Consider the following 27,645-nt stretch of genomic DNA (forward strand, 5'->3'; position numbering starts at 1 on the left):
AGCCACATTTTTGCAGTCAGGAGGAGTGACATTAATCATGTCTGTAATGGCTGGCAACTTTCCAAAAAGAAAAAGGGCCTTTACTGATAAAGGAGGTGTTTCATTATAAAGTAATGCTGTTTTAAGAGTCTTGAGTCTCCACCAGAGAACAGGCTTTTACAGTTTACTACTACACCAGAACTCAGCTTCCCAATTCAAACTATTTTGTATTGGGTGTCGTTAACACACCAATTAAGAGAGTTGGAGTGAAGTGATACCTAAAAAAGAACAACATGATTCCAAAAAAACATTTAGGCATTTTAGATGATTGCTTGATCACTGAGGATTAATTGCTGTGGGGTAATTAAAGTAAATATTAACATTCAAGTGAAAAGCATAATACTGTAACATTGTATGTTTTGAACTCTCACCTAAAATCATAATGGTAATGGGAGTGTTTCACACATGTACAGCAGTGGAGGCTGGTGGGAGGAGCTATAGGAGGACAGGCTCATTGTAGTTGTTGGAATGGAATTTATGGAATGGAGTCAAACGTGGTTTCCAAATGTTTGATGTGTTTGATGCCGTTCCATTAATACCATTCCAGCCATTACAATGAGCCCGTCCTCCTATAGCTCCTCCCACCAGCCTCCTCTGATATACAGTGAGGTGAAGTCAGCATAGGTGGTTGACAATAGTAGCATCCACAATTTCATGTTGCTCCTGACCTGACCTTGATAGCAGAATAAGGTAGGTCTGGAATGGATGGATTATTTGTGTTGCTCTACTCTTGCTCAAACTTATTGAAGGCTGAGCCACTGGTTTGACTTGCTGGGGTTGCTACTAACCTGTTCCAACAGACCAACACAAGAAAACACAGGGTGTTACTGGGTTCAGCTGGCCTCCACCAACTGTCACAGCCAAGAAGCCTGAATGAGGAGTGAAACCAGGAGGACTGGAATAACATTTGGGCTCAGTGAAACTGAACCACTGTGACAGGTGAAACAACTTACAAACCAATGCACTTCACTTAAAAAACCCACAACATTTGACCTAGGTAGATTTCAATTGAAGAGCCTACAGTTTTCCATAAGTAGACTATTTACATGTGGTCCAGGCCAGGCATAACAAAAAAGAACCTAACCTGTCATTAGAAATAAGAATTTGCATGTGGTTAAATAACATATTGGTTTTCATGTGTGATCAGCGCAAACAATGGACAATAAATAGCGTGTCTGTTTCAGGTCTGTATGTTTTGTTTAGAATAAGGATGGTTACTGGGTTACTGACTGGAGGTGTGGTCGCCACCAGGACGCCGCGCCCCTTTCGGCGTCTGTCAGGAAGTGAATTCAAGAAAAATAGGAGCGCAAAACCGCGGAGACAGTGGGGCGCAGACGGACAAACATACAGCTGCCGATTTGGAGTTTTTACCAGTAAAGTAGACATCTGAATGCTGCATATACACGGACAACACTGCCAAAATGCTAATTAAAGAATTGTAAGTAAAAATGTTTGGAAAGATATGCTGTTTAGTTAACTTGTTACGCAGGAGAACGATGGATTCGTTGTCATACACAGGCAAACTTTGGCAAAATGTATTGCGTGACAATTCTCTTCTATTCGTTTATAGTATTTTTTCTGTTAGTCTAGTATAGTCTACTTACCATTTGGGAATTCGAAAAACACCTGTGCAAGTTGGTATTATCTGTGTTTTATCATTGCGTAAAATGTAAAGTTTGTCAGTGGAGAGGCTATTGACTGTGTCCTCACTGTATGGACTGTATGGATGGACTCATTGAATGAATGCATCAAGTAAAATAATCATTAACATTGGCCAAAATGGAAATGTATTGTCAGTCAAAATTATTTAAATATCTTAACTGACAAAGTGCCACTGTAACATTGTAACCATAACTTGAATTCTAATCATCCCATGCATCATCAGGCCTACTAAAACACATAAAAGGGCGTGCCTTTATCTAAAACTAATCCAAAGTATAAACTTGCATGACATGTCATCTAACTCATTGGTTACTAGAGCCAACAACTGCCATTTCAACATGACAGCCAGATGCCCCAAACCTGCCTGTATCAATACTGTATAGTTAGTACGGTGCCTGTCTGGGCTCCCATTACACCTTGATCTGTTATACTGAAATATTCAGGGGTGCATAGACTGGGAACAGGTGGTGATTATTGCCTATAGTAGACTGACAGAGAACATGGCCAAACCTAATTGTTTTCTGACAATAGACATCTACACCGGGCTTCAATTTCTTCCATGACAATATTACAGCTAGCATCAGTAGCACGTTCAGGCTTGCAATGTTCATAGTTGGTAGGTAGAGCTGGGTAGGTATTGGCTACTTATCGTAATGAACAAAATAAGCAAAATGCCTGCGGTAAGTGATCGGTATCGATAATTTAGGCTAAACGTGTTTTGATTAGCCTACTCTTAGCAGTTGCTATCAGAGAATTGTCAGTCAAACTAATAAATCAAGTGATAAATTAGATGAGCAATAACATTAGTCATGAGCTGCAGGTGTACAGTGGGAAGAACAAGTATTTGATACACTGCCGATTTTGCAGGTTTTCTTACTTACAAAGCATGTAGAGGTCTGTAATTTGTATCATAGGTACACTTCAACTGTGAGAGACGGAATCTAAAACAAAAATCCAGAAAATCACATTGTATGATTTTTAAGTAATTAATTTGCATTTTATTGCATGACATAAGTATTTGATACATTAGAAAAGCAGAACTTAATATTTGGTACAGAAACCTTTGTTTGCAATTACAGAGATCATACGTTTCCTGTAGGTCTTGACCAGGTTTGCACACACTGCAGCAGGGATTTTGGCCCACTCCTCCATACAGACCTTCTCCAGATCCTTCAGGTTTCGGGGCTGTCGCTGGGCAATACGGACTTTCAGCTCCCTCCAAAGATGTTCTATTGGGTTCAGGTCTGGAGACTGGCTAGGCCACTCCAGGACTTTGAGATGCTTCTTACTCCTTTGTTGCCCTGGCTGTGTGTTTTGGGTCGTTGTCATGCTGGAAGACCCAGCCACGACCCATCTTCAATGCTATTACTGAGGGAAGGAGGTTGTTGGCCAAGATCTCGCGATACATGGCCCCATCCATCCTCCCCTCAATACGGTGCAGTCGTCCTGTCCCCTTTGCAGAAAAGCATCCCCAAAGAATGATGTTTCCACCTCCATGCTTCACGGTTGGGATGGTGTTCTTGGGGTTGTACTCATCCTTCTTCTTCCTCCAAACACGGCGAGTGGAGTTTAGACCAAAAAGCTATATTTTTGTCTCATCAGACCACATGACCTTCTCCCATTCCTCATCTGGATCATCCAGATGGTCATTGGCAAACTTCAGACGGGCCTGGACATGCGCTGGCTTGAGCAGGGGGACCTTGCGTGCGCTGCAGGATTTTAATCCATGACGGCGTAGTGTGTTACTAATGGTTTTCTTTGAGACTGTGGTCCCAGCTCTCTTCAGGTCATTGACCAGGTCCTGTCGTGTAGTTCTGGGCTGATCCCTCACCTTCCTCATGATCGTTGATGCCCCACGAGGTGAGATCTTGCGTGGAGCCCCAGACCGAGGGTGACCGTCATCTTGAACTTCTTCCATTTTCTAATTATTGCGCCAACAGTTGTTGCCTTCTCACCAAGCTGCTTGCCTATTGTCCTGTAGCCCATCCCAGCCTTGTGCAGGTCTACAATTTTATCCCTGATGTCCTTACACAGCTCTCTGGTCTTGGCCATTGTGGAGAGGTTGGAGTCTGTTTGATTGAGTGTGTGGACAGGTGTCTTTTATACAGGTAACGAGTTCAAACATGTGCAGTTAATACAGGTAATGAGTGGAGAAAAAAAAACGAACAGGTCTGTGAGAGCCGGAATTCTTACTGGTTGGTAGGTGATCAAATACCTATGTCATGCAATAAAATGCTAATTAATTACTTAAAAATAATACAATGTGATTTTCTGGATTTTTGTTTTAGATTACGTCTCTCACAGTTGAAGTGTACCTATGATAAAAATTACAGACCTCTACATGCTTTGTGAGTAGGAAAATCTGCAAAATCGGCGGTGTATCAAATACTTGTTCTCCTCACTGTAGTTGGTGTTTAAATGTGTTGTAATTTGATGTTGCTCTCTCTCTCTCTCTTCTAGTCGAGTCATCCTCCCCATATCTGTGGAAGAAGTAAGTAGTGACTGAGTCATTTCTATGTGTTTTAAACTCTTGCTTCATGTCACAAATCAAGCTGATTAAGCTACATTCTCGTTTTCTGATGCAACGGTTCAAATTGAGCTCAACCATTACCTAGCCCCATGAATGTGCCGTAGACACCAGCGAAACATTCATGGGGCTAACCCATTACCTAGCATGCCTATGCTCTTGAGGAATCAGGGCAGTCTGTATGTCAAGCAGTTAGTCTCCATTATGTTCCTCTAACCTTGAAGTTCCTGTTTGTACACACACCTTTTTATGATAGCGTGTGGTGTGTGTGTGCGCAGGCGGTTGGCATGGTTTTCATTATGTTCACATTTGCAGCATATTAGTTGCAGTGGTTAGCCAGCTACATACAGTCAGGTCAGACATTGTCAGAAAGTATTAGCCATGTTAATTAAAAAAGAGCACCTTATTCCGACTGAAGCTTTGCAGTTTAAGTCATTAGTTGTGGGTCGTTCCATGTCATTTCAGCAAGCCATGACACCCATCTCAGATTGTTCTGAAATCATTTCTGTAATTAGAAACAGATAAGATTAGCATTCCTGCAACATTATTTTGTTGAAATATAATTTGATCTCTGAGAAATGTAGCTAATTGATTGCACCCAAATTGGCCAATTTAATTTATAGGATTCATATAATATTCAATAAATATAGTACCTGACATCCGATTTGGACCAAACTTTTTTCTAGCAATGAATAAGACATGAGGAATCCAAAGAAATGGTCAACAGCCACCCACAGACCCCCCAAACCAATCCCAACCCAGTATCAGTTCTCAATGTCTGACAAGTAGTATGGAGCTGCGGCTCTGAGTATTGTTTCTTCATCCTATGTAATGTATTCTCAGTGAATTTGGTGATATTTTTTCCCCCTGTTCAGAGAAATTAGTAATTTAAGTTGTTAGGTTTATGTCCCATCCAACATCCTGATATTACCAGGTTCTGACCACTATATGGTGCTGTGCCTGCTATTAGGTGAAAAAAGTTTGAAGAACTTGTTAAAGAGAGAGTTCACCCAAATTACAAAATGGCATGGGTTTCCTTACCCTGTAACCAGTTTATTGACAAGGTATGACAGCAAGGAATGCTAATCTTTAGTGCTGAGCAATTAACCAAAATGTTGGTTATTTTTTGGTTTTTAAACAACTAATTGACTGACGTCGGTTCAATTATTTGAATTCCATTTCATTCAGTTTTTTTCCCTGTGAGCTCAATGCACACATTGCGCTGCAGTTTCTCTGGAGATAAATCAGATCATGCCCGAACTGTGCAATGTAATAGGGAGTTGTAGTTTCCAAAGGCCAATGTTCTACAGAAAACGTGGTAATTAACTACAATGACCATAATCCATTGCACGGCTACTTACTGTTTATTTTACGACAGAAGAATGTCCAATCGAGGGGATACATGGAGAGCAGTTTCATCGCGAGGTATCTCTACCTGAAAATACATGATCTAAGTGGTTGATAGTTGGTATTCAGCAGTCATAAAAGTATGCCTTATTTACTTTGAAGAACTACTAAAATAGTGATTTTGTCATGAGATGATATGTTGGAATGAAATAATAAAGTAATCAAATAAAACAAATGTAATATACACAACTGAAATAATTTATTAAAGTAATGTGAATAACTGATGGTTAATAAGTGATAAGCAGTCATGGGCAGTTGTAAATGAGAACTTGTTCTCAACTGGCTTACCTGGTTAAATAAAGGTGAAATAAAAAAATAGTTTTATTCTGTGTTACAGCATTCAACACTGGAGAGTGCATAAAAAATTAAAAAAATATCGAAGCAGAAATCGAAAATCATGATTTTTTGTAGAATCTAAACGAAACCGAACTGACCTCAAAGAGCACTAATTGCTCAGCACTACTAATCTTATCTGTTTCTAGCAACACAAACGATTTCAGAACAATCTGAGATGGTGGGTGTCGACATCCTATTTCTTGTGCTTTTTGAGGTGGAATGACCCTTGTATGTTCCGACCAGATTTCATTTCATCAGACATAATCTTGCATTCCATCTTGGCAACCAAATTTATCAGCAACAGTGCTGGTTCCTCCGTTCTCTCTCCTTCCTTCTCAGTCTCCCTCTCTTTCTCCATTTGTTCGCAGAGTTATAGTCACCAGCATCATTCCCCCCCCCTCTCTCTTTTTTAAAAAGCTGACTTTAATCCCAGTCTCAATTGTTTTCCCCCAAATAAGATCACGTATCAAGGATCATAACCCTATATTCCATTCATAACCTTACATAAGGGTGATTCCTCATGAAATTAGAACAAACCATGTTTTGGGGGATTTTCACAATTTTATCCATAGAAGGGTCCTTTTGGAGGAAGGATTGTTGACATTTATATCTTATTGCATAATTAATTGTTGGAAGATTTGTGACCAAGGCCTCCTTTAATACTCCATAATGTTTCATCTACAAAACAAAAGTTGGTGTCATATGAAGCTTTACCGCTTGCTCTTTATTATGAGTAGTACTTTTATTTAAATATCACATTTCTTATATAAATGTATGAATATAGAAAAATATAAACATGAATATTGAAAATATACCATTTAGGATTTGGCAAATGTTTCTATATATTGTTTAACATAATATACTATACATGCATATCAAAGTTCCAGAGTGGGATCTCTGCTACTTTTACTTACAGTATAAAAATGGATTCAAAATGGTTGCCCTATGCTAGTGATTTGCAGGATGTGCAATGATATAAGTAAAAGGAGGGCTTGGATTGGTTAAATTGCCTACTATGCCAATTTCTCTGTATGAAGTGGGCCATAACTTTAAAACTTCCTCAGCCAGCCTTCGTCGGCCAGCCTAAGGAAGATAGCAAGATGAGTCACACACACTTAGGGAGATGATAGGTGAAACACTGGTTTTACACATGTTGTCACATTCCTAATCACCCACTCGCACATGAGATGGAGCCACCAAAATACCTATTTGGTAGAGGATGTGATTTTACCCCCTCTTCCTCCAAACAGAGCTGTTTCACCTGTTAAAAGCATCTAATTTTGGGATGACGTATCAAATCAGCCCGGTACGAACTAACAACCATACACACTGCACTTAAAACGGCACCACTGGCGCACTAATGCCCTGTAATTGGAGGGCTAATCTGTGATTTTAAATGTCAATTGGTTGTTGGTTGCTGAGTAGTGTCTGTGCAGCAAGCGAGTCACCAGTTCCCTGTGAGTCATTAGCTCCCTTACACACATTGGGCGTGTTCCAGGACAACTTTATTGCAGTCACGCTGCACACAGCAACCAATGGTTGCGTGCCACATCATCGACTGCTGCTGGGTGGCTCAAGGCCTGTGCTGGCTGGGTGCTGGTGGATGGACGGTGTGCTGCCTAGGCTGGGACAGCAGAGTTGGAGACAGTAATCCACCTGTCTAAGGACTTTGACAGAGCTCTACACCCTCACATCACTGGCGAGCAGCCAACGAGGGAATTGTTGGCAGTGAGACTGTCAGAGAAAAAGAAAAACAAATGCCAAAGAGGGCTATTACAGTACGTTCCTTATGCTTGCTGACAGTCCTGTTAACCTGTTAAGCTGAAGTCAGTGTCTGTCTGGGCTAAATGCACAAGGAACGCCCAGTGGTGGAAACAGAAAACTGTCCCTGTCCAGGTGATCTGAGGAGTGCATGGTCAGGGATTTGTATGTGGGGAACTGAGTTAATACAATCCCCCTTGTTCATGAATTAATTTCCCCCACATTTGTGCCCACTGAAGTGGTTGCAGCTGTCTGTTAATGCAACTGGTGAACAATGGGTAACTGTAGCTCACTCCTGTCTTCCTCTTCACAGTACCAAGTGGGGCAGCTGTACTCTGTGGCTGAGACCAGTAAGAATGAGACGGGTGGAGGAGAAGGGGTGGAGGTGCTAAAGAATGAACCCTATGAGAAGGATGGAGAGAAGGGCCAGTACACCCACAAGATATATCACCTGCACAGGTACGATTGGTCCATCCATCCATTTATCCATCCATCTACCCAGTTACTCCCATCCATCCACCCACCCACCCACACCACCCACTCACCCAATGGTACAGTAGATACCCATTGATTCTTGAAGAATGTAACTCATAAATCCGACATGAGCTTAGTTCAACTGTCATACCCCAACAGAACCCAAAATATAAGCTTGTTTTAGTCCATTGTTTGTAAACAATATAATTTTAAACAAATACTGTATAGCCTCAAAACATGGTTAAAACTATAATGGTCAGTCCTTGCATCCATAGTTACAGTGGGGAGAACAAGTATTTGATACACTGCCGATTTTGCAGGTTTTCCTACTTACAAAGCATGTAGAGGTCTGTCATTTTTATCATAGGTACACTTCAACTGTGAGAGACGGAATCTAAAACAAAACTCCAGAAAATCACATTGTATGATTTTTTTAGTAATTAATTTGCATTTTATTGCATGACATAAGTATTTGATACATCAGAAAAGCAGAACTTAATATTTGGTACAGAAACCTTTGTTTGCAATTACAGAGATCATACGTTTCCTGTAGGTCTTGACCAGGTTTGCACACACTGCAGCAGGGATTTTGGCCCACTCCTCCATACAGACCTTCTCCAGATCCTTCAGGTTTCGGGGCTGTCGCTGGGCAATACGGACTTTCAGCTCCCTCCAAAGATGTTCTATTGGGTTCAGGTCTGGAGACTGGCTAGGCCACTCCAGGACCTTGAGATGCTTCTTACGGAGCCACTCCTTAGTTGCCCTGGCTGTGTGTTTTGGGTTGTTGTCATGCTGGAAGACCCAGCCACGACCCATCTTCAATGCTCTTACTGAGGGAAGGAGGTTGTTGGCCAAGATCTCGCAATACATGGCCCCATCCATCCTCCCCTCAATACGGTGCAGTCGTCCTGTCCCCTTTGCAGAAAAGCATCCCCAAAGAATGATGTTTCCACCTCCATGCTTCACGGTTGGGATGGTGTTCTTGGGGTTGTACTCATCCTTCTTCTTCCTTCAAACACGGCGAGTGGAGTTTAGACCAAAAAGCTCTATTTTTGTCTCATCAGACCACATGACCTTCTCCCATTCCTCCTCTGGATCATCCAGATGGTCATTGGCAAACTTCAGACGGGCCTGGACATGCGCTGGCTTGAGCAGGGGGACCTTGCGTGCGCTGCAGGATTTTAATCCATGACTGCGTAGTGTGTTATTAATGGTTTTCTTTGAGACTGTGGTCCCAGCTCTCTTCAGGTCATTGACCAGGTCCTGCCATGTAGTTCTGGGCTGATCCCTCACCTTCCTCATGATCATTGATGCCCCACGAGGTGAGATCTTGCATGGAGCCCCAGACCGAGGGTGATTGACCGTCATCTTGAACTTCTTCCATTTTCTAATAATTGCGCCAACAGTTGTTGCCTTCTCACCAAGCTGCTTGCCTATTGTCCTGTAGCCCATCCCAGCCTTGTGCAGGTCTACAATCTTGTCCCTGATGTCCTTACACAGCTCTCTGGTCTTGGCCATTGTGGAGCGGTTGGAGTCTGTTTGATTGAGTATGTGGACAGGTGTCTTTTATACAGGTAACGAGTTCAAACAGGTGCAGTTAATACAGGTAATGAGTGGAGAACAGGAGGGCTTCTTAAAGAAAAACTAACAGGTCTGTGAGAGCCGGAATTCTTACTGGTTGGTAGGTGATCAAATACTTATGTCATGCAATAAAATGCAAATTAATTACTTAAAAATCATACAATGTGATTTTCTGGATTTTTGTTTTAGATTCCGTCTCTCACGGTTGAAGTGTACCTATGATAAAAATGACAGACCTCTACATGCTTTGTAAGTAGGAAAACCTGCAAAATTGGCAGTGTATCAAATACTCCCCACTGTATGTCTATGAATTTGAGAGTGGTTACATTTCTCCAGCCGCATCCCTCAGCTGTTTCCCAACAAATTGGTGGGGTGTTCATTTCGTTATTATTTGAATTGCAGATCTTTAAAAAATGAAGAAATTATAAAATAGTTTCACAACCTTGTTTGTAAGCTTTCAAATTATACTGAACAAAAATATAAATGCAACAATTTCAAAGATTTTACTGAGTTACAGTTCATATAAGGAAATCAGTCAATTGAAATAAATTCATTAGGCCCTAATCTATGGATTTCACATGACTGGGCAGGGGTGCAGCCATGGGTGGGCATGGGAGGGCATAGGCTCACCCACTTGGCAGCCAGGCCCCCCCCAGACGATCCCACAGGTGAAGAAGCCGGATGTGGAGGTCCTGGGCTGGCGTAGTTACATGTGGTCTGGGGTTGTGAGGTCAGTTGAACGTACTGCCAAATTCTCTAAAACTTTGTTGGAGACAGCTTATGGTAGAGAAATGAACATTCAATTCGCTGGCAACAGCTCTGGTGGACATTCCTACAGTCAGCGTGCCAATTGCACGCTCCCTCAAAACTTGAGACATCTGTGGCATTGTGTTGTGTGACAAAACTGCACATTTTAGAGTGGCCTTTTATTGTCCCCAGCACAAGGTGCACCTGTGTAATGATCATGGTGTTTAATCAGCTTCTTGATATGCCACACCTGTCAGGTGGATGGATTATCTTGGCAAAGGAGAAATGCTCACTAACAGGGATATAAACAAATTTGTGCACAATTTGAGAGAAATACGATTTCTGTGCGTGTGGAACATTTCTGGGATTTTTTTATTTCAGCTCATTAAACATGGGACCAACACTTTACATTGCGTTTATATTTTTGTTCAGTGTATATCAAATTCAACCGTTTATCTTTTTCAGTGATGAAGATACGGATCTCTCATGGTATGGCGGGCTATACAAATAGGGTGAACTTTGAGCACCTCTATCTCCTGAATGTTTTGGCATTTAGGGCCGAAAAGTCACTCTCTCACTACTTCTACCGTGGGCAAACGTGTGGAAAGTTTTGTTAAATTGGGTGCGGTGGGTGTGGTCAAAGGGATGTGGTCAAAAAGGGATTGAATTCATATGGATCAACCTTATGATAATAACTGTCTTACTTTCTCTCTGCAGTAAAGTGCCAAACTATGTGCGCATTCTGGCACCATCAACTGCTCTTAACATCCACGAGAAGGCCTGGAATGCTTACCCCTACTGTCGGACCGGTAAGTCCCCTGCTCTTTGTTACCTACCCCTTCTGTAGAGAAAGAAGATGTTGAATAATTAACTTGGGCATACATGCTAGCAGCCAGCACTGTGAGGACATGCTATTGGAATCTATGTCATGTCTGGACCAATAGCCAGACATTGGGTATTAATAGTGTATAAAGACACTTCTCAGTTCAGTTGGCAAGGAGTTAGCCAATTTCAAACAAATGTGAAACTATTGAGATATTGTTTTGAAAACGTCTGTTCCCCTAAACATTGTTTACTGTCTGTCTCCTCATGTCTCTTCACCTGTTGCAGTTCTTACAGTAAGTACTGTTTTCTTCTATACATTTACAGTATGTTACTGTTTACTTGCACACTATTCAGCTGGTGAAAGAGGAGCTGGTAACCTTGCCTGTCAAAAGGAAAGGAGAGAAGCGCAGAGAAAGACCGACACTCGTTTCGCCAGGGTGAACGTGTGTGTGTATGTGTGCACATGCATGTGCATATGTGCCTCTTTCAGTTGTTATTACCAGTACCACTGCTCTTAGGTGATATATCCCTCAAGATGTAATCACTTACAGTCCATATATTAGTGTCAGTTTCAGACCTGGGTTCAAATACTATTTGAAATCTTTCCAATACTTTGAACGTTTGCTCTAGCCTACCTAGACTGCCAGATCAAATCAAATCAAATGTTATTTGTCACATGCGCCGAATACAACAGGTGTAGACCTTACCGTGAAATGCTTACTTACAAGCCCTTAACCAACAATGCAGTTCAAGAAAGAGTTCAAAAATATAGTTACACAATAAAATAACAATAACGAGGCTATATACAGGGGGTACCGGTACCGAGTCAATGTGCGGGGGTACAGGTTAGTCGTGGTAATTTGTACATGTAGGTAGGGGTAAAGTGACTATGCATAGATAATAAACAGCGAGTAGCAGCAGCGTAAAATCAAAGGGATGGGGGAGGTGGCAATGTAAATAGTCCGGGTGGTCATTTGATTAATTGTTCAGCAGTCTTATGGCTTGGGGGTAGAAGCTGTTAAGGATCCTTTTGGTTCTAGACTTGGTGCTCTGGTACCGCTTGCCGTGCGGTAGCAGAGAGAACAGTCTATGACTTGGGTGACTGGAGTCTTTGACAATTTTTTGGGCCTTCCTCTGACACCGCCTAGTATATACAGTATCTCACAAAAGTGAGTACACCCCTCACATCTTTTCATGTGACAACACAAGAAATTACACTTTGCTACAATGTAAAGTAGTGAGTGTACAGCTTGTATAACAGTGTACATTTGCTGTCCCCTCAAAATAACACAACACACAGCCATTCATGTCTAAACCGCTGGCAACAAAAGTGAGTATACCCCTAAGTGAAAATGTCCAAATTGGGCCCAAAGTGTCAATATTTTGTGTGGCCACCATCATTTTCCAGCACTGCCTTAACCCTCTTGGGCATGGAGTTCACCAGAGCTTCACAGCCACTGGAGTCCTCTTCCACTCCTCCATGACTACATCACGGAGCTGGTGGATGTTAGAGACCTTGCACTCCTCCACCTTCCGTTTGAGGATGCCCCACAGATGCTCAATAGGGTTTAGGTCTGGAGACATGCTTGGCCAGTCCTTCACCTTTACCCTCAGCTTATTTAGCAAGGCAGTGGTCATCTTGGAGGTGTGTTTGGGGTCGTTATCATGTTGGAATACTGCCCTGCGGCCCAGTCTCCGAAGGGAGGGGATCATGCTCTACTTCAGTATGTCACAGTACATGTTGGCATTCATGGTTCCCTCAATGAACTGTAGCTCCCCAGTTCCAGCAGCACTCATGCAGCCCCAGACCATGACACTCCCACCACCATGCTTGACTATAGGCAAGACACACTTGTCTTTGTACTCCTCACCTGGTTGCCGCCACACACGCTTGACACCATCTGAACCAAATAAGTTTATCTTGGTCTCATCAGACCACAGGACATGGTTCCAGTAATCCATGTCCTTAGTCTGCTTGTCTTCAGCAAACTGTTTGCGGGCTTTCTTGTGCATCATCTTTAGAAGAGGCTTCCTTCTGGGACGACAGCCATGCAGACCAATTTGATGCAGTGTGCAGCGTATGGTCTGAGCACTGACAGGCTGACACCCCCACCCCTTCAATCTCTGCAGCAATGCTGGAAGCACTCATACGTCTATTTCCCAAAGACAACCTCTGGATATGACGCTGAGCACGTGCACTCAACTTCTTTGGTCGACCATGGCGAGGCCTGTTCTGAGTGGAACCTGTCCTGTTAAACCGCTGTATGGTCTTGGCCACCGTGCTGCAGCTCAGTTTCAGGGTCTTGGCAATCTTCTTATATCTTTATGTAGAGCAACAATTCTTTTTTTTTCAGATCCTCAGAGAGTTCTTTGCCATGAGGTGCCATGTTGAACTTCCAGTGACCAGTATGAGGGAGTGTGAGAGCGATGACACCAAATTTAACACACCTGCTCCCCATTCACACCTGAGACCTTGTAACACTAACGAGTCACATGACACCGGGGAGGGAAAATGGCTAAATGGGCTCAATTTTGACATTTTCACTTAGGGGTGTACTCACTTTTGTTGCCAGCTGTTTAGACATTAATAGGTGTGTTGAGTTAATTTGAGGGGACAGCAAATTTACACTGTTATACAAGCTGTACACTCACTACTTTACATTGTAGCAAAGTGTCATTTCTTCAGTGTTGTCACATGAAAAGATATACTCAAATATTTACAAAAATGTGAGGGGTGTACTCACTTTGAGATACTGTAGGTCCTGGATGGCAGGAAGCTTGGCCACAGTAATGTACTGGGCCGTACGCACTACCCTCTGTAGCGCCTTATGGTCAGATGCCGAGCAGTTGCCATAACAGGCAGTGATACAACCGGTCAGGATGCTCTCGATGGTGCAGCTGTATAACTTTTTGAGGATCTGGGGACCCATGCCAAATCTTTTCAGTCTCCTTAGGGGGAATAGCTTTTGTCGTGCCCTCTTCACGACTGTCTTGGTGTGTTTGGACCATGATAGAGCGTTGGTGATGTGGACACCAAGGAACTTGAAGCTCTCAACCTGCTGCACTACATCCCCGTCGATGTTAATGGGGGCCTGTTTGGCCCGCCTTTTCCTGTAGTCCACGATCAGCTTCTTTGTCTTGCTCATATTGAGGGAGAGGTTGTTGTCCTGGCACCACACTGCCAGGTCTCTGACCTCCTCCCTATAGACTGTCTCATAGTTGTCGGTGATCAGTCCTACCACTGTTGTGTCATCAGCAAACTTAATGATGGTGTTGGAGTCGTGTTTGGCCACGCAGTTGTGGGTGAACAGGGAGTACAGGAGGGGACTAAGCACGCACCCCTGAGGGGCACCAGTGTTGAGGATCAGCGTGGCAGATGTGTTGTTGCCTACTCTTACCACCTGGGGGCGGCACGTCAGGAAGTCCTGGATCCAGTTGCAGAGGGAGGTGTTTAGTCCCAGTGTCCTCAGCTTAGTGATGAGCTTTGTGGGCACTATGGTGTTGAACGCTGAGCTGTAGTCAATGAACAGCATTCTCACATACAGTGGGGAGAACACGTCGCTTGTAACGCCAGGGTAGTGGGTTCGATCCCCGGGACTACCCATACACAAAAATGTATGCACACATGACTGTAAGTCGCTTTGGATAAAAGCGTCTGCTAAATGGCATATTATTATTATTATTATTATTATTATTATTATTAACAAGTATTTGATACACTGCCGATTTTGCAGGTTTTCCTACTTACAAAGCATGTAGAGCAGGGGTGTCAAACTCATTTTAGCTCAGGGGCCACATGGAGGACAATCTATTCCCAAGTGGGCCGGACCGGAAAAATCATGGTATATATAACTTAAAAACAACAACTTCAGATTGTTTTCTTTGTTTTAATACGATCAACATACAACATAAAGCTGGAGCCTGAGGACAGTGTGTCCAAAATAGTACAAGCACAACATCACTATTAATCATAAAACACGTCAAGTTTATTAGAAAATTCTAAAGAAAAAGAACACACAATGCCTCAGTGATTAACAGAACTGTTTCACAGATCACAGAACTATATCAGGGTGTCATTTCTCAGGCAGAAATGTAGATAAAAATAATGAAATCCTGTTCCCCAAACAAGTGCAAGAACCACAGAGTCAAGAATAGGTTAAATATACAAATAAAATAAAATCAATTAAAAACAATAGCACATCAACATAAAAACATATAAACATAAATCTGAAAGCGTTGCTCAAACTCCCGTAACAGTCCCGTTATTTTATCTTTGAACCGCTTCATGTCTGCCACATGTTGGGTCGCGCACACATTTTTCAGACAGGGGAAGTGAGCTGCATCACCACCGGCAAGTTGCGTCTCCCACAATGACAGCTTCAACTTGAAAGAACGTATGCTGTCATAATACTGCGTGACAACTTTGTTGCGCCCTTGCAGCTGTTTGTTCAAGTTATTCAGGTGCTCTGTAACATCCACCATAAATGCAAGGTCCTGCATCCATTCTGCGGAATGAAATTCTAACACTGGTTTGCCCTTTTCTTCCATGAACTGTTCAATTTCTTCTCGTAAATCAAAGAAACGCCTCAGCACAGCACCTCGGCTTAACCATCTTACCTCAGTGTGGTATGGCAGGCCATAGATGTGGTCTTTCTCTCTGAGAAGGCTGTCAAACTGACGGTGATTCAGGCTTCTGGATCGGATGAAATTAACAGTTTGGATGACCACCTTCATGACGTTATCCATCTTTAATGACTTGCAACACAAAGCCTCCTGGTGCAAAATACAGTGAAAAGTCAAAAATCACGTCCTCCATTTGCAGATTGCACTTTCTCTCTGAACTTTGTCACAACGCCTGCTTTTTTCCCGATCATTGAGGGCGCACCATCTGTAGCCAGGCTGACAGCGCGGGACCAGTCCACTCCGACCCTGTCCAGCGCGCCGACAAGTGCGGTAAAAATATCAGCTGCTGTCGTTGTATCTGTCATCGGCACCAACTCCACGAACTCCTCGGTGACGGTCAATGTGTCATCAACTCCGCGGATGAAAATGGCCAGTTGTGCAACATCTGTAATGTCTGTGCTTTCATCAATTGCAACCGAAAACGCAATAAATGACTTTACTTTTTGCTTCAACTTCAACGATCGGAAATCCTGTCTGCAACTGTGTTTCTTGTCAGGCTGATATTTGCAAAAGCCTGCCGCTTTTCAGGGCACACAATCTCCGCTGCCTTCATCATGCATGTTTTTACAAATTCACCCTCACTAAATGGTTTTGAAGCCACTGCGATTTCATTAGCAATGAGGTAGCTAGCTTTCACTGCAGCGTCACTGATGTCTCGGCTGTGAGTAAACACAGACTGCTGTTTCTTCAGACCCGCCAACAGTTCATTCACCTTCTCTCATCTCCGCTGTCCTTGAAAGTTGCCATATTTGTCGGCATGAAGACTCACATAGTGGCGACGAAGGTTATATTCTTTCAGCACTGCAACATGCTCTGAACACACCAAACATACAGCTTTCCCATTCAATTCCGTGAATAAATAGGATGACCATTTTTCTTGGAACACTCTGCACTCTGCGTCCACTTTTCTCTTTTTTGACAGAGACATATTGGGGCAATGAGGGTGCCAAAGCACATAATGTTAAAAGTAGAAGCCGTAATAAATATCGCGGGCAAAACAAAGTAGCTCATTGGCTGCACGTGCTTGACCTACTTGCTCTGCCCCGGTATAAACAGTTTGCTTGCTTAACACAATTGCTATTGCGCCATCCAGTGGACGCAATTGGAGCAGCAGTTTATTTTATTGAAAAATTGCAGCGCATTTTTATACTTTACAAAAAAAATACAATAAAAAAAAGATATATATATATATATATATATATATATATATATTTTTTTTTCTCGAAATCATCTCGCGGGCCGGATTAAACCCGTTTGCGGGCCTGATCCGGCCCGCGGGCCGGACGTTTGACACCCCTGATGTAGAGGTCTGTAATTTTTATCATAGGTACACTTCAACTGTGAGAGACGGAATCTAAAACAAAAATCCAGAAAATCACATTGTATTATTTTTAAGTAATTAATTTGCATTTTATTGCATGACATAAGTATTTGATACATCAGAAAAGCAGAACTTAATATTTGGTACAGAAACCTTTGTTTGCAATTACAGAGATCATACGTTTCCTGTAGGTCTTGACCAGGTTTGCACACACTGCAGCAGGGATTTTGGCCCACTCCTCCATACAGACCTTCTCCAGATCCTTCAGGTTTCGGGGCTGTCGCTGGGCAATACAGACTTTCAGCTCCCTCCAAAGATTTTCTATTGGGTTCAGGTCTGGAGACTGGCTAGGCCACTCCAGGACCTTGAGATGCTTCTTATGGAGCCACTCCTTAGTTGTCCTGGCTGTGTGTTTCGGGTCGTTGTCATGCTGGAAGACCCAGCCACGACCCATCTTCAATGCTCTTACTGAGGGAAGGAGGTTGTTGGCCAAGATCTCGCAATACATGGCCCCATCCATCCTCCCCTCAATACGGTGCAGTCGTCCTGTCCCCTTTGCAGAAAAGCATCCCCAAAGAATGATGTTTTCACCTCCATGCTTCACGGTTGGGATGGTGTTCTTGGGGTTGTACTCATCCTTCTTCTTCCTTCAAACACGGCGAGTGGAGTTTAGACCAAAAAGCTCTATTTTTGTCTCATCAGACCACATGACCTTCTCCCATTCCTCCTCTGGATCATCCAGATGGTCATTGGCAAACTTCAGACGGGCCTGGACATGCGCTGGCTTGAGCAGGGGGACCTTGAGTGCGCTGCAGGATTTTAATCCATGACGGAGTAGTGTGTTACTAATGGTTTTCTTTGAGACTGTGGTCCCAGCTCTCTTCAGGTCATTGACCTGCCATGTAGTTCTGGGCTTATCCCTCACCTTCCTCATGATCATTGATGCCCCACGAGGTGAGATCTTGCATGGAGCCCCAGACCGAGGGTGATTGACCGTCATCTTGAACTTCTTCAATTTTCTAATAATTGCGCCAACAGTTGTTGCCTTCTCACCAAGCTGCTTGCCTATTGTCCTGTAGCCCATCCCAGCCTTGTGCAGGTCTACAATTTCATCCCTGATGTCCTTACACAGCTCTCTGGTCTTGGCCATTGTGGAGAGGTTGGAGTCTGTTTGTTTGATTGAGTGTGTGGACAGGTGTCTTTTATACAGGTAACGAGTTCAAACAGGTGCAGTTAATACAGGTAATGTGTGGAGAACAGGAGGGCTTCTTAAAAAAAACTAACAGGTCTGTGAGAGCCGGAATTCTTACTGGTTGGTAGGTGATCAAATACTTATGTCATGCAATAAAATGCAAATTAATTACTTAAAAATCATACAATGTGATTTTCTGGATTTTTGTTTTAGATTCCGTCTCTCACATTTGAAGTGTACCTATGATAAAAATTACAGACCTCTACATGCTTTGTAAGTAGGAAAACCTATAAAATTGGCAGTGTATCAAATACTTGTTCTCCCCACTGTAGGTGTTCCTTTTGTCCAGGTGGGAAAGGGCAGTGTGGAGTGCGATTGAGATTGCGTCATCTGTGGATCTGTTGGGGCGGTATGTGAATTGGAGTGGGTCTAGAGTTTCCGGGATGATGGTGTTGATGTGAGCCATGACCAGCCTTTCAAAGCACTTCATGGCTACTGACATGAGTGCTACAGGGCAGTAATCATTTAGGTAGGTTACCTTCGCCAGACTCGGTCAGGGAGAGGTTGAAAATGTCAGTGAAGACACTTGCTAGTTGGTCTGCGCATGCTTTGAGTACACGTCCTGGTAATCCGTCTAGCCCCGCGGCTTTGTGAATGTTGACCTGTTTAAAGGTCATGCTCACATCGGCTACCGAGAGCATGATCACAACACAGTCGTCCGGAACAGCTGGTGCTCTCATGCATAATTCAGTGTTGCTTGCCTCGAAGCGAGCATAAAAGGCATTAAGCTCGTCTGGTAGGCTCGTGTCAGTGGGCAGCTTGCGGCTGGGTTTCCCTTTGTAGTCCGTAATAGTTTGCAAGCCCTGCCACATCCGACGAGCGTCAGAGCCGGTGTAGTAGGATTCAATCTTAGTCCTGTATTGACGCTTTTCCTGTTTGATGGTTCGTCTGAGGGCGTAGCGGGATTTCTTATATGCGTCCGGATTAGTGTCCTGCTCCTTGAAAGCGGTAGCTCTAGCCTTTAGCTCGGTGCGGATGTTGCCTATAATCCATGGCTTCTGGTTGGGATATGTACGTACGGTCACTGTCGGGATGACTTCGTCGATGCACTTATTGATGAAGCCGGTGACTGAGGTGGTATACTCCTCTATGCCATTAGAACATATTCCAGTCTGTGCTAGCAAAACAGTCCTGTAGCGTAGCATCCGCGTCATCTGATGATTTCCGTATTGAGCGAGTCACTGGTACTTCCTGCTTTAGTTTTTGCTTGTAAGCAGGAATCAGGAGGATAGAATTATGGTCAGATTTGCCAAATGGAGAGTGAGGGAGAGCTTTGAATGCGTCTCTGTGTGTGGAGTAAAGGTGGTCTAGAGTTTTTTTTTCCTCTGGTTGCACATGTGACCAGTGGCGGCTCCTGAAAAAATTCTCAGGAGGGGCAATTTTTCTGATGATTTAGGTGACCTACACACATTTTAAAAAAGATATGTCCAGCAACAACATGAAGACAGGGGCAGCATATAAGTCAATACCAGAAGCATTTATTGACTGATCTGGGGAGATGGATTCCAGTTTCTGTGACAGATTATAAATAATCTCTGATGCCTTTGTTATATTAGCTTTTGGTTGAATGTACTGTCGTAGTAAATATATAATGTTATAGCTTGGTCTGACTAAAATCTTGTGCATGACCCATTTTGTGTTGGGCGTTTGTTTTCAATCAATGCTGTTCCTATCCTATAACAATGGACAAAAGAGTCCTATCTTGTCAGCCTTGTCAGCAGGTGGCCAAGGAGTGGTGATCCTAGCTGACCTAAGACAGGACACTTTTACTTTACTCGCGTGCACGAACGAGTCCGTGCACGCGATTCCAGATATCTTTACCTCTGAATAAACTGCCTTTATTATACCATATCCACCCTGTCCAAAGTCTCTACTTGGTCTCAGTTCTCCAGTAAACTTGTGATTATCAACAGTACACAACGGTAACAAACAATTGGGGGAACTCACGGGGCAGATAGTAAGGTCGCAATGACACAGAAAGCAGTTCAATGTCGGGGTACAGAGTCGCTCTCTTACCAGGATCGCGGTCCGCTCTGACCAGGGTGAAGCCGGCCGGCTCCACTTCTCTGTCCGGGACTCTGTCATCCAGCCAAGTCTCCCAGCTGTATTGGGATTCCGCTGCCAGCAGCGTTTTCATTATTTAGTCCGTTTCAGTAGCGGGTATGTACACGATCAACAAGATCAGTCCAAAACCAACCACTGGAAATCCATGGTTGGCAGAATGTTTGTAAACTAAGTCTACAAATTAAAAACATAAAATAACGCCACACTGCAGGTCACAACAGAGACGCTGCTAGCCGCTATTGTCTTAGTTACGTTCATGGTTACGTCACGTATGACGAAAGCGTAAGTGCAAGCCCACAGACACCCATAGAGAATGTATTGAAAGCTTTGAAATTTGAAAAAAATAGATTTTACATGACAGGCTATGAGAGACTTCTGGGCGATTTTCAACTTGACTGAAATCGCCCCAAAAACGGGCGGGGCCATTTGAAGCACGACTTTAGCCTGATTTGACATTTAGTGGCTGGCAGATCAGACGTGAACACTGATAACTACTGTTGCCGTGATATAATTGATTAGAAAAAAAATCCCTTCCTTTTCCCGTTTGGCAGTGCGTCGCCCATATCGCCCTATTGAACAGGCCGTCCCTGCATGTGACATGCTGGTGGAAATTAGGTAAAACGGATTTAAGTTTCCCTGCATTAAAGTCCCCGTCCACTAGGAGCGCCACTTGTGGATGAGAATTTTCTTGTTTGCTTATGGCCTTATCCAGCTCGTTGAGTGTGGTCTTAGTACCAGCATCGGTTTGTGGTGGTAAATAGACGGCTACGAATAATATAGATGAGAACTCTAGATAGTGTAGTCTACAGCTTATCATGAGGTACTCTACCTCAGGCGAGCAATACCTCGAGACTTCTTTAACATTAAACATTGTGCACCAGCTGTTATTTACAAATAGACACACAACCCTGCCCCTCGTCTTACCAGACGTAGCTTCTCTGTCCTGCCGATGCGCAGAAAACCCAGCCAGCTCTATATTATCTGTGTCGTCGTTAAGCCGCGACTCGGTGAAACATAAGATATTACAGTAGGATAGTCTTAATCGTAGATCATCCATTTTATTTTCCAATGATTGCATGTTGGCCAATAGTACGGATGGTAGTGGAGGTTTACTCACTCGCCTATGAATTGGGGTGTACAGGTTAGGGACTATTCTATTGATTGATTAAGCCAGGCATGCTCAATCAAGCACAGATAAAGTATTTGACATGATTTCAAATAGTGTTTGAACCCAGTATGTGTTGGTCACTTGAGATTGATTTCGTTGATCTTATTTATTGCTCTTCCTCCCGCAGAATGAATACATGAAGGACAATTTTCTGATTAAAATTGAGACATGGCACAAGCCCGACATGGGGGATCAGGCCAATGTGAGTGAGCAGCTAAGTAATGAGTCTGAATGTATACCATTTCAACCATGGACCACCAGCACATCAAATTCAGTTAGCAGATTTCTTATTTTACTGTATCTATCAGACTCCAATCAGTCACTTCCATTGACGTCATTTGAGTGTCCGTCCACTGACTTTATGAAAAGATATGGAAACCCTTCTCGTGTGCATTTTTTGTCCTCAGACCTGCTTTGTTGGGTATGACACTGAATCAACATTTACACATAATGTATCAAGTGCTATGTTATCAGGGTTGGGATCAATTCAAATTCAATTTCCCTCGAAATTGGATTTAGAATTGCAATTTTAGTTTATTTCCTGAATTGAGTGGATTGAAATGTAATTGGCCCCAACCCTGCATGTTATACTTGGTCTATGTAGTGACTACTAGTGAGGCATTCTTAGCTCTTGAAGTGGGTAACTTACTATAAATTATTCCCTGCATAGGTACATGGACTAGACCCAGAGCAATGGAAGAAGACTGAAGTAGTCTACATTGACATCGCTGACAAAACCCAAGTGGATGCCAAGGTGAGAGCAGTGATTGATCAGTGTGAATGTACTTACAACTTATTATTAGTAATAAGCATGCTTTAAACTCTCCTACTGTTCTAAACCTAGGCACAGCAGGGTCGTATTCTTAAGACAGCAAATGGAAGAAAATGGACTGAAACAGGGAGGGACTACCTGAACTTGTCCAATAGAAATTCCCTTACCGAGAAAGCAGGCTTCTGGCAAACAGTTGTGGCATGTCTTTGGCCAATTTGCTGCAAATTTGCAGCCAGCTCATATTTTCAATTCAAATTAGTTTTGTGGCAAAATGTTGCGACAAATTTGCAGCGACTTGTGAACTTCTGGAAAACAATTCTGGGAAACTTGTGGCAAACATTCTACTGTTTGCTGCAAATTTGCTTCAAACTGATTATGAATATGCAAATTAGATCAGGTTTTTGGTTACTTTGTGTATTAACAACATTGAAATGTATCTACATAAACCAAACCAAATCACATATACATTTAAATAAATTTGCTTCTCACAGAGAACTAAATATACTAGTTGTACTACAGTGCCTTCAGAAAGTATTCACACCCCTTGACTTTTTCCACATTTTGTTATTACAAAGTGGGATTAAAATTGATTTAATTGTCATTTTCTTTGTCAACGATCTACACAAAAGGTCTAGCATTTGTAAAAAATAAAAATCATTACAAATAAAACCCTAATACTGTATATCTTGATTAGATAAGTATTCAAACCTCTGAGTCAATACATGTTAGAATCACCTTTGGCTGTGAGTTGTTCTGGGTAAGCTAGCCAGTCAATGGTGCTGACAGATTTAAACTGATCTAACTAGCTAGCAACAAAATGTGTTTCACACTATCCCATAAAACATGACATTGCTTACCAGGCATCAATTAGCTTAGACAATTTTCAAGTTTATTATGAAGTTTAATAAGTTAAGACACTCACCGGACAACTTCGGTAGGTAGCTAGCTAGCTAGATAGCTTGGTTTCCATTTACCAACAGATTTTTCTTCACCCTCTGACTGGTCGACATGAACGGTTACTGGTCTTGGAACTCAATGTGTTTACCAGAAACGGCTTCTGTCTGGTAAACTGTTTGCCACTAGAGGCAATAAATATTATTGTTGCCAAAGGTTTCCCGCTGATTCAGCACTAGTAGCAAACATTTACAAACTTCTGGCAACATTTTGTGGGAAGTTTGCCCCAACAAATTCTTTTTTGTAAGGGTTAACACTTGTTTTCATTTTCATTTGCAAAATGTTCTACTACATTTTGCTACGGTGTGCCCTAATGAGTAAGACCCAGTTACCTGAACAAAATTAAATGGAACACTTATCTTTGCATTCTACTCATCTGCTCACTCTGCTTCACACAGGACTATAAGCCAGAAGAAGATCCTGCCATATTCAAGTCAGAGAAGACAGGCAGGGGCCCCCTGGGGCCTAACTGGAAGGTAAAACAAAACCAATATTCCTCCATTGTTGTCATATTTTTCACATCAGCAAATTTCACACGTACAGTTGAAGTCGGAAGTTTACATACACTTAGGTTGGAGTCATTAAAACTCATTTTCAACCACTCCACAAATTTCTTGTTAACAAACTATAGTTTTGGCAAGATGGTTAGGACATCTACTTTGTGCATGACACAAGTAATTTTTCCAACAATTGTTTAGACAGATTATTTCAGTGGGTCAGAAGTTTAAACAGCTTGGAAAATTCCAGAAAAGGATGTCATGGCTTTAGAAGTTTCTGATAGGCTAATTGACATCATTTGATTCAATTGGAGGTGTACCTGTGGATGTATTTCAAGGCCTACCTTCAAACTCTCAGTGCCTCTTTGCTTGACATCATGGGAAAATCCAAAGAAATCAGCCAAGACCTCAGGAAAAAAAATGGTAGACCTCCACAAGTCTGGTTCATCCTTGGGAGCAATTTCCAAACGCCTGAAGGTACCACGTTCATCTGTACAAACAATAGTACGCAAGTATAAACACCATGGGACCACGCAGCCGTCACACCGCTCAGGAAGGAGACGCGTTCTGTCTCCTAGAGATGAACGTACTTTGGTGCGAAAAGGGCAAATCAATCCCAGAACAACAGCAAAGGACCTTGTGAAGATGCTGGAGGAAACCGGTACAAAAGTATCTATATCCACTGTAAAACGAGTCCTATATCATAACCTGAAAGGCCGCTCAACAAGGAAGAAGGCACTGCTCCAAATCCGCCATAAAAAAGCTAGACTACGGTTTGCAACTGCACATGGGGACAAAGATCTTACTTTTTGGAGAAATGTCCTCTGGTCTGATGAAACAAAAATAGAACTGTTTGGCCATAATGACCATCGTTATGTTTGGAGGAAAATGGGGGTTGCTTGCAAGCCGAAGAACACCATCCCAACTGTGAAGCACGGGGGTGGCAGCATCATGCTGTGGGGGTGCTTTGCTGCAGGAGGGACTGGTGCACTTCACAAAATAGATGGCATCATGAGGAAGGAAACTGATGTGGATATTTTGAAGCAACATCTCAAGACATCAGTCAGGAAGTTAAAGCTTGGTCGCAAATGGGTCTTCCAAATGGACAATGACCCTAAGCATACTTCCAAAGTTGTGGCAAAATGGCTTAAGGACAAGTGTATTTAATAACTTTGTCTTTACCTCTGCAGAAAGAGCTTCCCAGCAACACAAACTCTCCTCACATGTGTGCCTATAAGTTAGTCACAGTCAATTTCAAATGGTGGGGAGTCCAGAACAAAATTGAGAACTTCATCCAGAAGGTACAGTAAGAGACTTGTCAATTATTCCAGTATTTGCATAATATTCTGTTAAGGTGCCTACATGTCTGAGTGCCCAGCCCATATTTTACTCCAGTTCAAATATAATGCCAGTACAGAGGCAAAGTCCAGTATTTTCATATCGCCCACTGTAAATGCAAAAAATAACTCTGCCCTGAAACCGTGAAGAAGAAACTAGTAGACAGAGTTGGCTGAGAAATAAGATATCCAAAGCTGTGCAGTCTCTCTGGGTGTGACTGAAGACTAGTTTACAGTAGACTAAAAAGTGTTTTCTGTCCTCTAGTGGACAGATAGTGATTTGCCATAGAAATGTTACTCCAAGTTGCACATAATAAATGCTGATATTACTAATATTTTTTTCTATGTAATTGTTTTGTCTAATTTCTTCCCGTCTTTGATTTCCAGCAAGAGAAGCGATTGTTTACAAAGTTCCATAGACAACTGTTCTGTTTGATTGATAAATGGATCGGACTGACAATGGAGGACATTCGACGTATCGAAGAGGAGACCCAAAAAGAGCTGGATGAGGTAATGTACTGTACATTTGTTTGGTCTTTGGCATCAATTAACTCCGAATGAGATGTACTACTGTCTTATCCGTTTTGTCATTAGGCTACGGAAATTTGCTAAATGCTTTATCCTACTTATTGATGTGTCTGTGTCTTTCTTTCAGATGAGGGAGAAGGATCCAGTCAAAGGGAGTTCTGCTTCAGAGGACTGAGGCTGTGCAGCTGTGACCGTTAGTACCGCTCCGTGAGTACCGCTCTGTCTGCGCGTTAGTGGGAATTATGAGACTGAGTTCAAGCAATACTTCCTCTTATTGTGCACAAGGAACCAAGATTTGTCTTGTCTATCTTGCAGATTTGCATTTGATAGAAGACTATAATCAACTCTGTCACAGACATCTTTCTCTCCTTCCACTTTTTCAGATCTGTTACTGAGACACCAGCATCTCTGCCCAGTCCCAGTCCTTGGGAATTATATGGCTGTATGCAGACCCCTATATTGTCCAGGCAAGCCATGGAGAGGCCCCAGCAGCCAAGAGGTCCACAGCAACCTCACCTCTGGTGGCCATCACATTCCTAACTAATTATGTCACTTTTCACGTTTTTTTTTATGGAAATTTTGTTTTGGAGTTGTAATGATAGTATTTTCTATTGTCTTTAATTCCTCATGTGTTTTGTGGACAAAGCTGAATTTGTTGGTTACTCCTCCTGTCTTTCAAAATACTATAATGTCTCTGTATTTCCCTCTTGGTTACAGTACATTTTTCTTGCCCGGGGCCAACCTGAATCAGCAGGCTGAAATCCAGTTGTAGTGTTATGGCTTAGGGATTTTTGGGGTAAGAAATATGAAACAATGTACCTGGTCTCTCTTTGAATAGAGATCTGAGTAAAACATGTTATCCTGTACTGTATTTTTCAGTATTTATTCACAGGTAAATTTTCTCTGGATTGCATAACACTTTTGTGATTTAATGGTTTGAGCAACATTTTGTTGTTCTGTACGACCTATATTATTCAATATTAAAAATAATATATTTATACTCTTTGCATTCTGTGATTGTATTCATTTCATTGGTGCAACAGCTGCGTTCCCATTTTGTATGACTTGCTTGATTTTCATATTTCACAGAAATGGTTTAAAAGATCAAGATAAGAAAATCTCTTAAAACCCATTGTTCATTATGGTTTTTCAAAATGGAACTCAGTCAGCAGAGTTTCCTAACTGTAATGCATTTTAATCCCACTTATTTCACCCTGTAACCCTTTCACATTTACAAATCCCACAAGGTTTTATTTAGATCTACAGACACCAATTTAGACTGCATTTATACCGGCTGAACAGAAGCAGGCTGCCAGATGAGAAGGCTCGAGCCTGTCTTCCTGTGTAAATCAAGGACCACTACAGAAGGTATGTTGAGGGGGGGAAATATACTGTAGCTATGTTGATAATAACATCCAAAATGATGTTTTTTTAATGGAAAGATGAAGGAGAGTGGAGTGATTTATCTTTAAGTAGCTTGTGACCGAGAGGAATAATATTTTGTTTTTGGTGCACATCCCCATAGTTGCCATTTTATGAGGGCGCTTTTACTCAAAAAATGTGGCACTGACCGAGTTGAGAAAGCCAGAGGGAGAGGCGAAGCGTGAGGATTTAATCTGCCCAAAATCTGTCCGCCTCAGATAAACCCTTTTTTTGTATGGAGGTCTATGAGAGAGTGTTGAATTAGGTGAAGCTTATTTGATCGAATAT

The 27,645-nt window shown here is 42.4% G+C and overlaps 1 protein-coding gene across 3 annotated transcripts; it reads left to right on the forward strand.

Moving 5' to 3' along the window:
- Window positions 1-1,328: 1,328 nt before the first annotated feature.
- Window positions 1,329-26,938, forward strand: LOC121568264 (phosphatidylinositol transfer protein alpha isoform-like). Of its 3 annotated transcripts, none has more exons than XM_041878821.2 (13): window positions 1,329-1,477; window positions 4,162-4,192; window positions 8,046-8,191; window positions 11,000-11,023; window positions 11,252-11,343; window positions 11,645-11,652; window positions 21,975-22,049; window positions 22,518-22,601; window positions 23,972-24,049; window positions 25,261-25,371; window positions 25,795-25,917; window positions 26,063-26,128; window positions 26,319-26,938. In XM_041878821.2, exons 1-12 carry the CDS (start codon window positions 1,461-1,463, stop codon window positions 26,108-26,110), a joined length of 837 nt encoding a protein of 278 aa, XP_041734755.1. In that variant the 5' UTR covers window positions 1,329-1,460; the 3' UTR covers window positions 26,111-26,128; window positions 26,319-26,938. The 3 variants fall into 3 exon arrangements, with proteins under 3 accessions (XP_041734755.1, XP_041734754.1, XP_041734756.1); XM_041878820.2 differs by having other exon boundaries at window positions 1,330-1,477; window positions 26,063-26,142; XM_041878822.2 differs by lacking the exon at window positions 11,000-11,023 and having other exon boundaries at window positions 1,330-1,477; window positions 26,063-26,142.
- Window positions 26,939-27,645: the final 707 nt, after the last annotated feature.

This window comes from Coregonus clupeaformis, chromosome 6 (genome assembly GCF_020615455.1).
Source record: "Coregonus clupeaformis isolate EN_2021a chromosome 6, ASM2061545v1, whole genome shotgun sequence".
NCBI lineage: Eukaryota > Metazoa > Chordata > Actinopteri > Salmoniformes > Salmonidae > Coregonus > Coregonus clupeaformis.

Coding starts and splice junctions, on each gene's coding strand:
- LOC121568264 (XM_041878821.2), top strand. Junction 22,050..22,517: donor ACATGGGGGATCAGGCCAAT/GTGAGTGAGCAG, acceptor TTCCCTGCATAG/GTACATGGACTAGACCCAGA. Junction 22,602..23,971: donor AAACCCAAGTGGATGCCAAG/GTGAGAGCAGTG, acceptor TGCTTCACACAG/GACTATAAGCCAGAAGAAGA.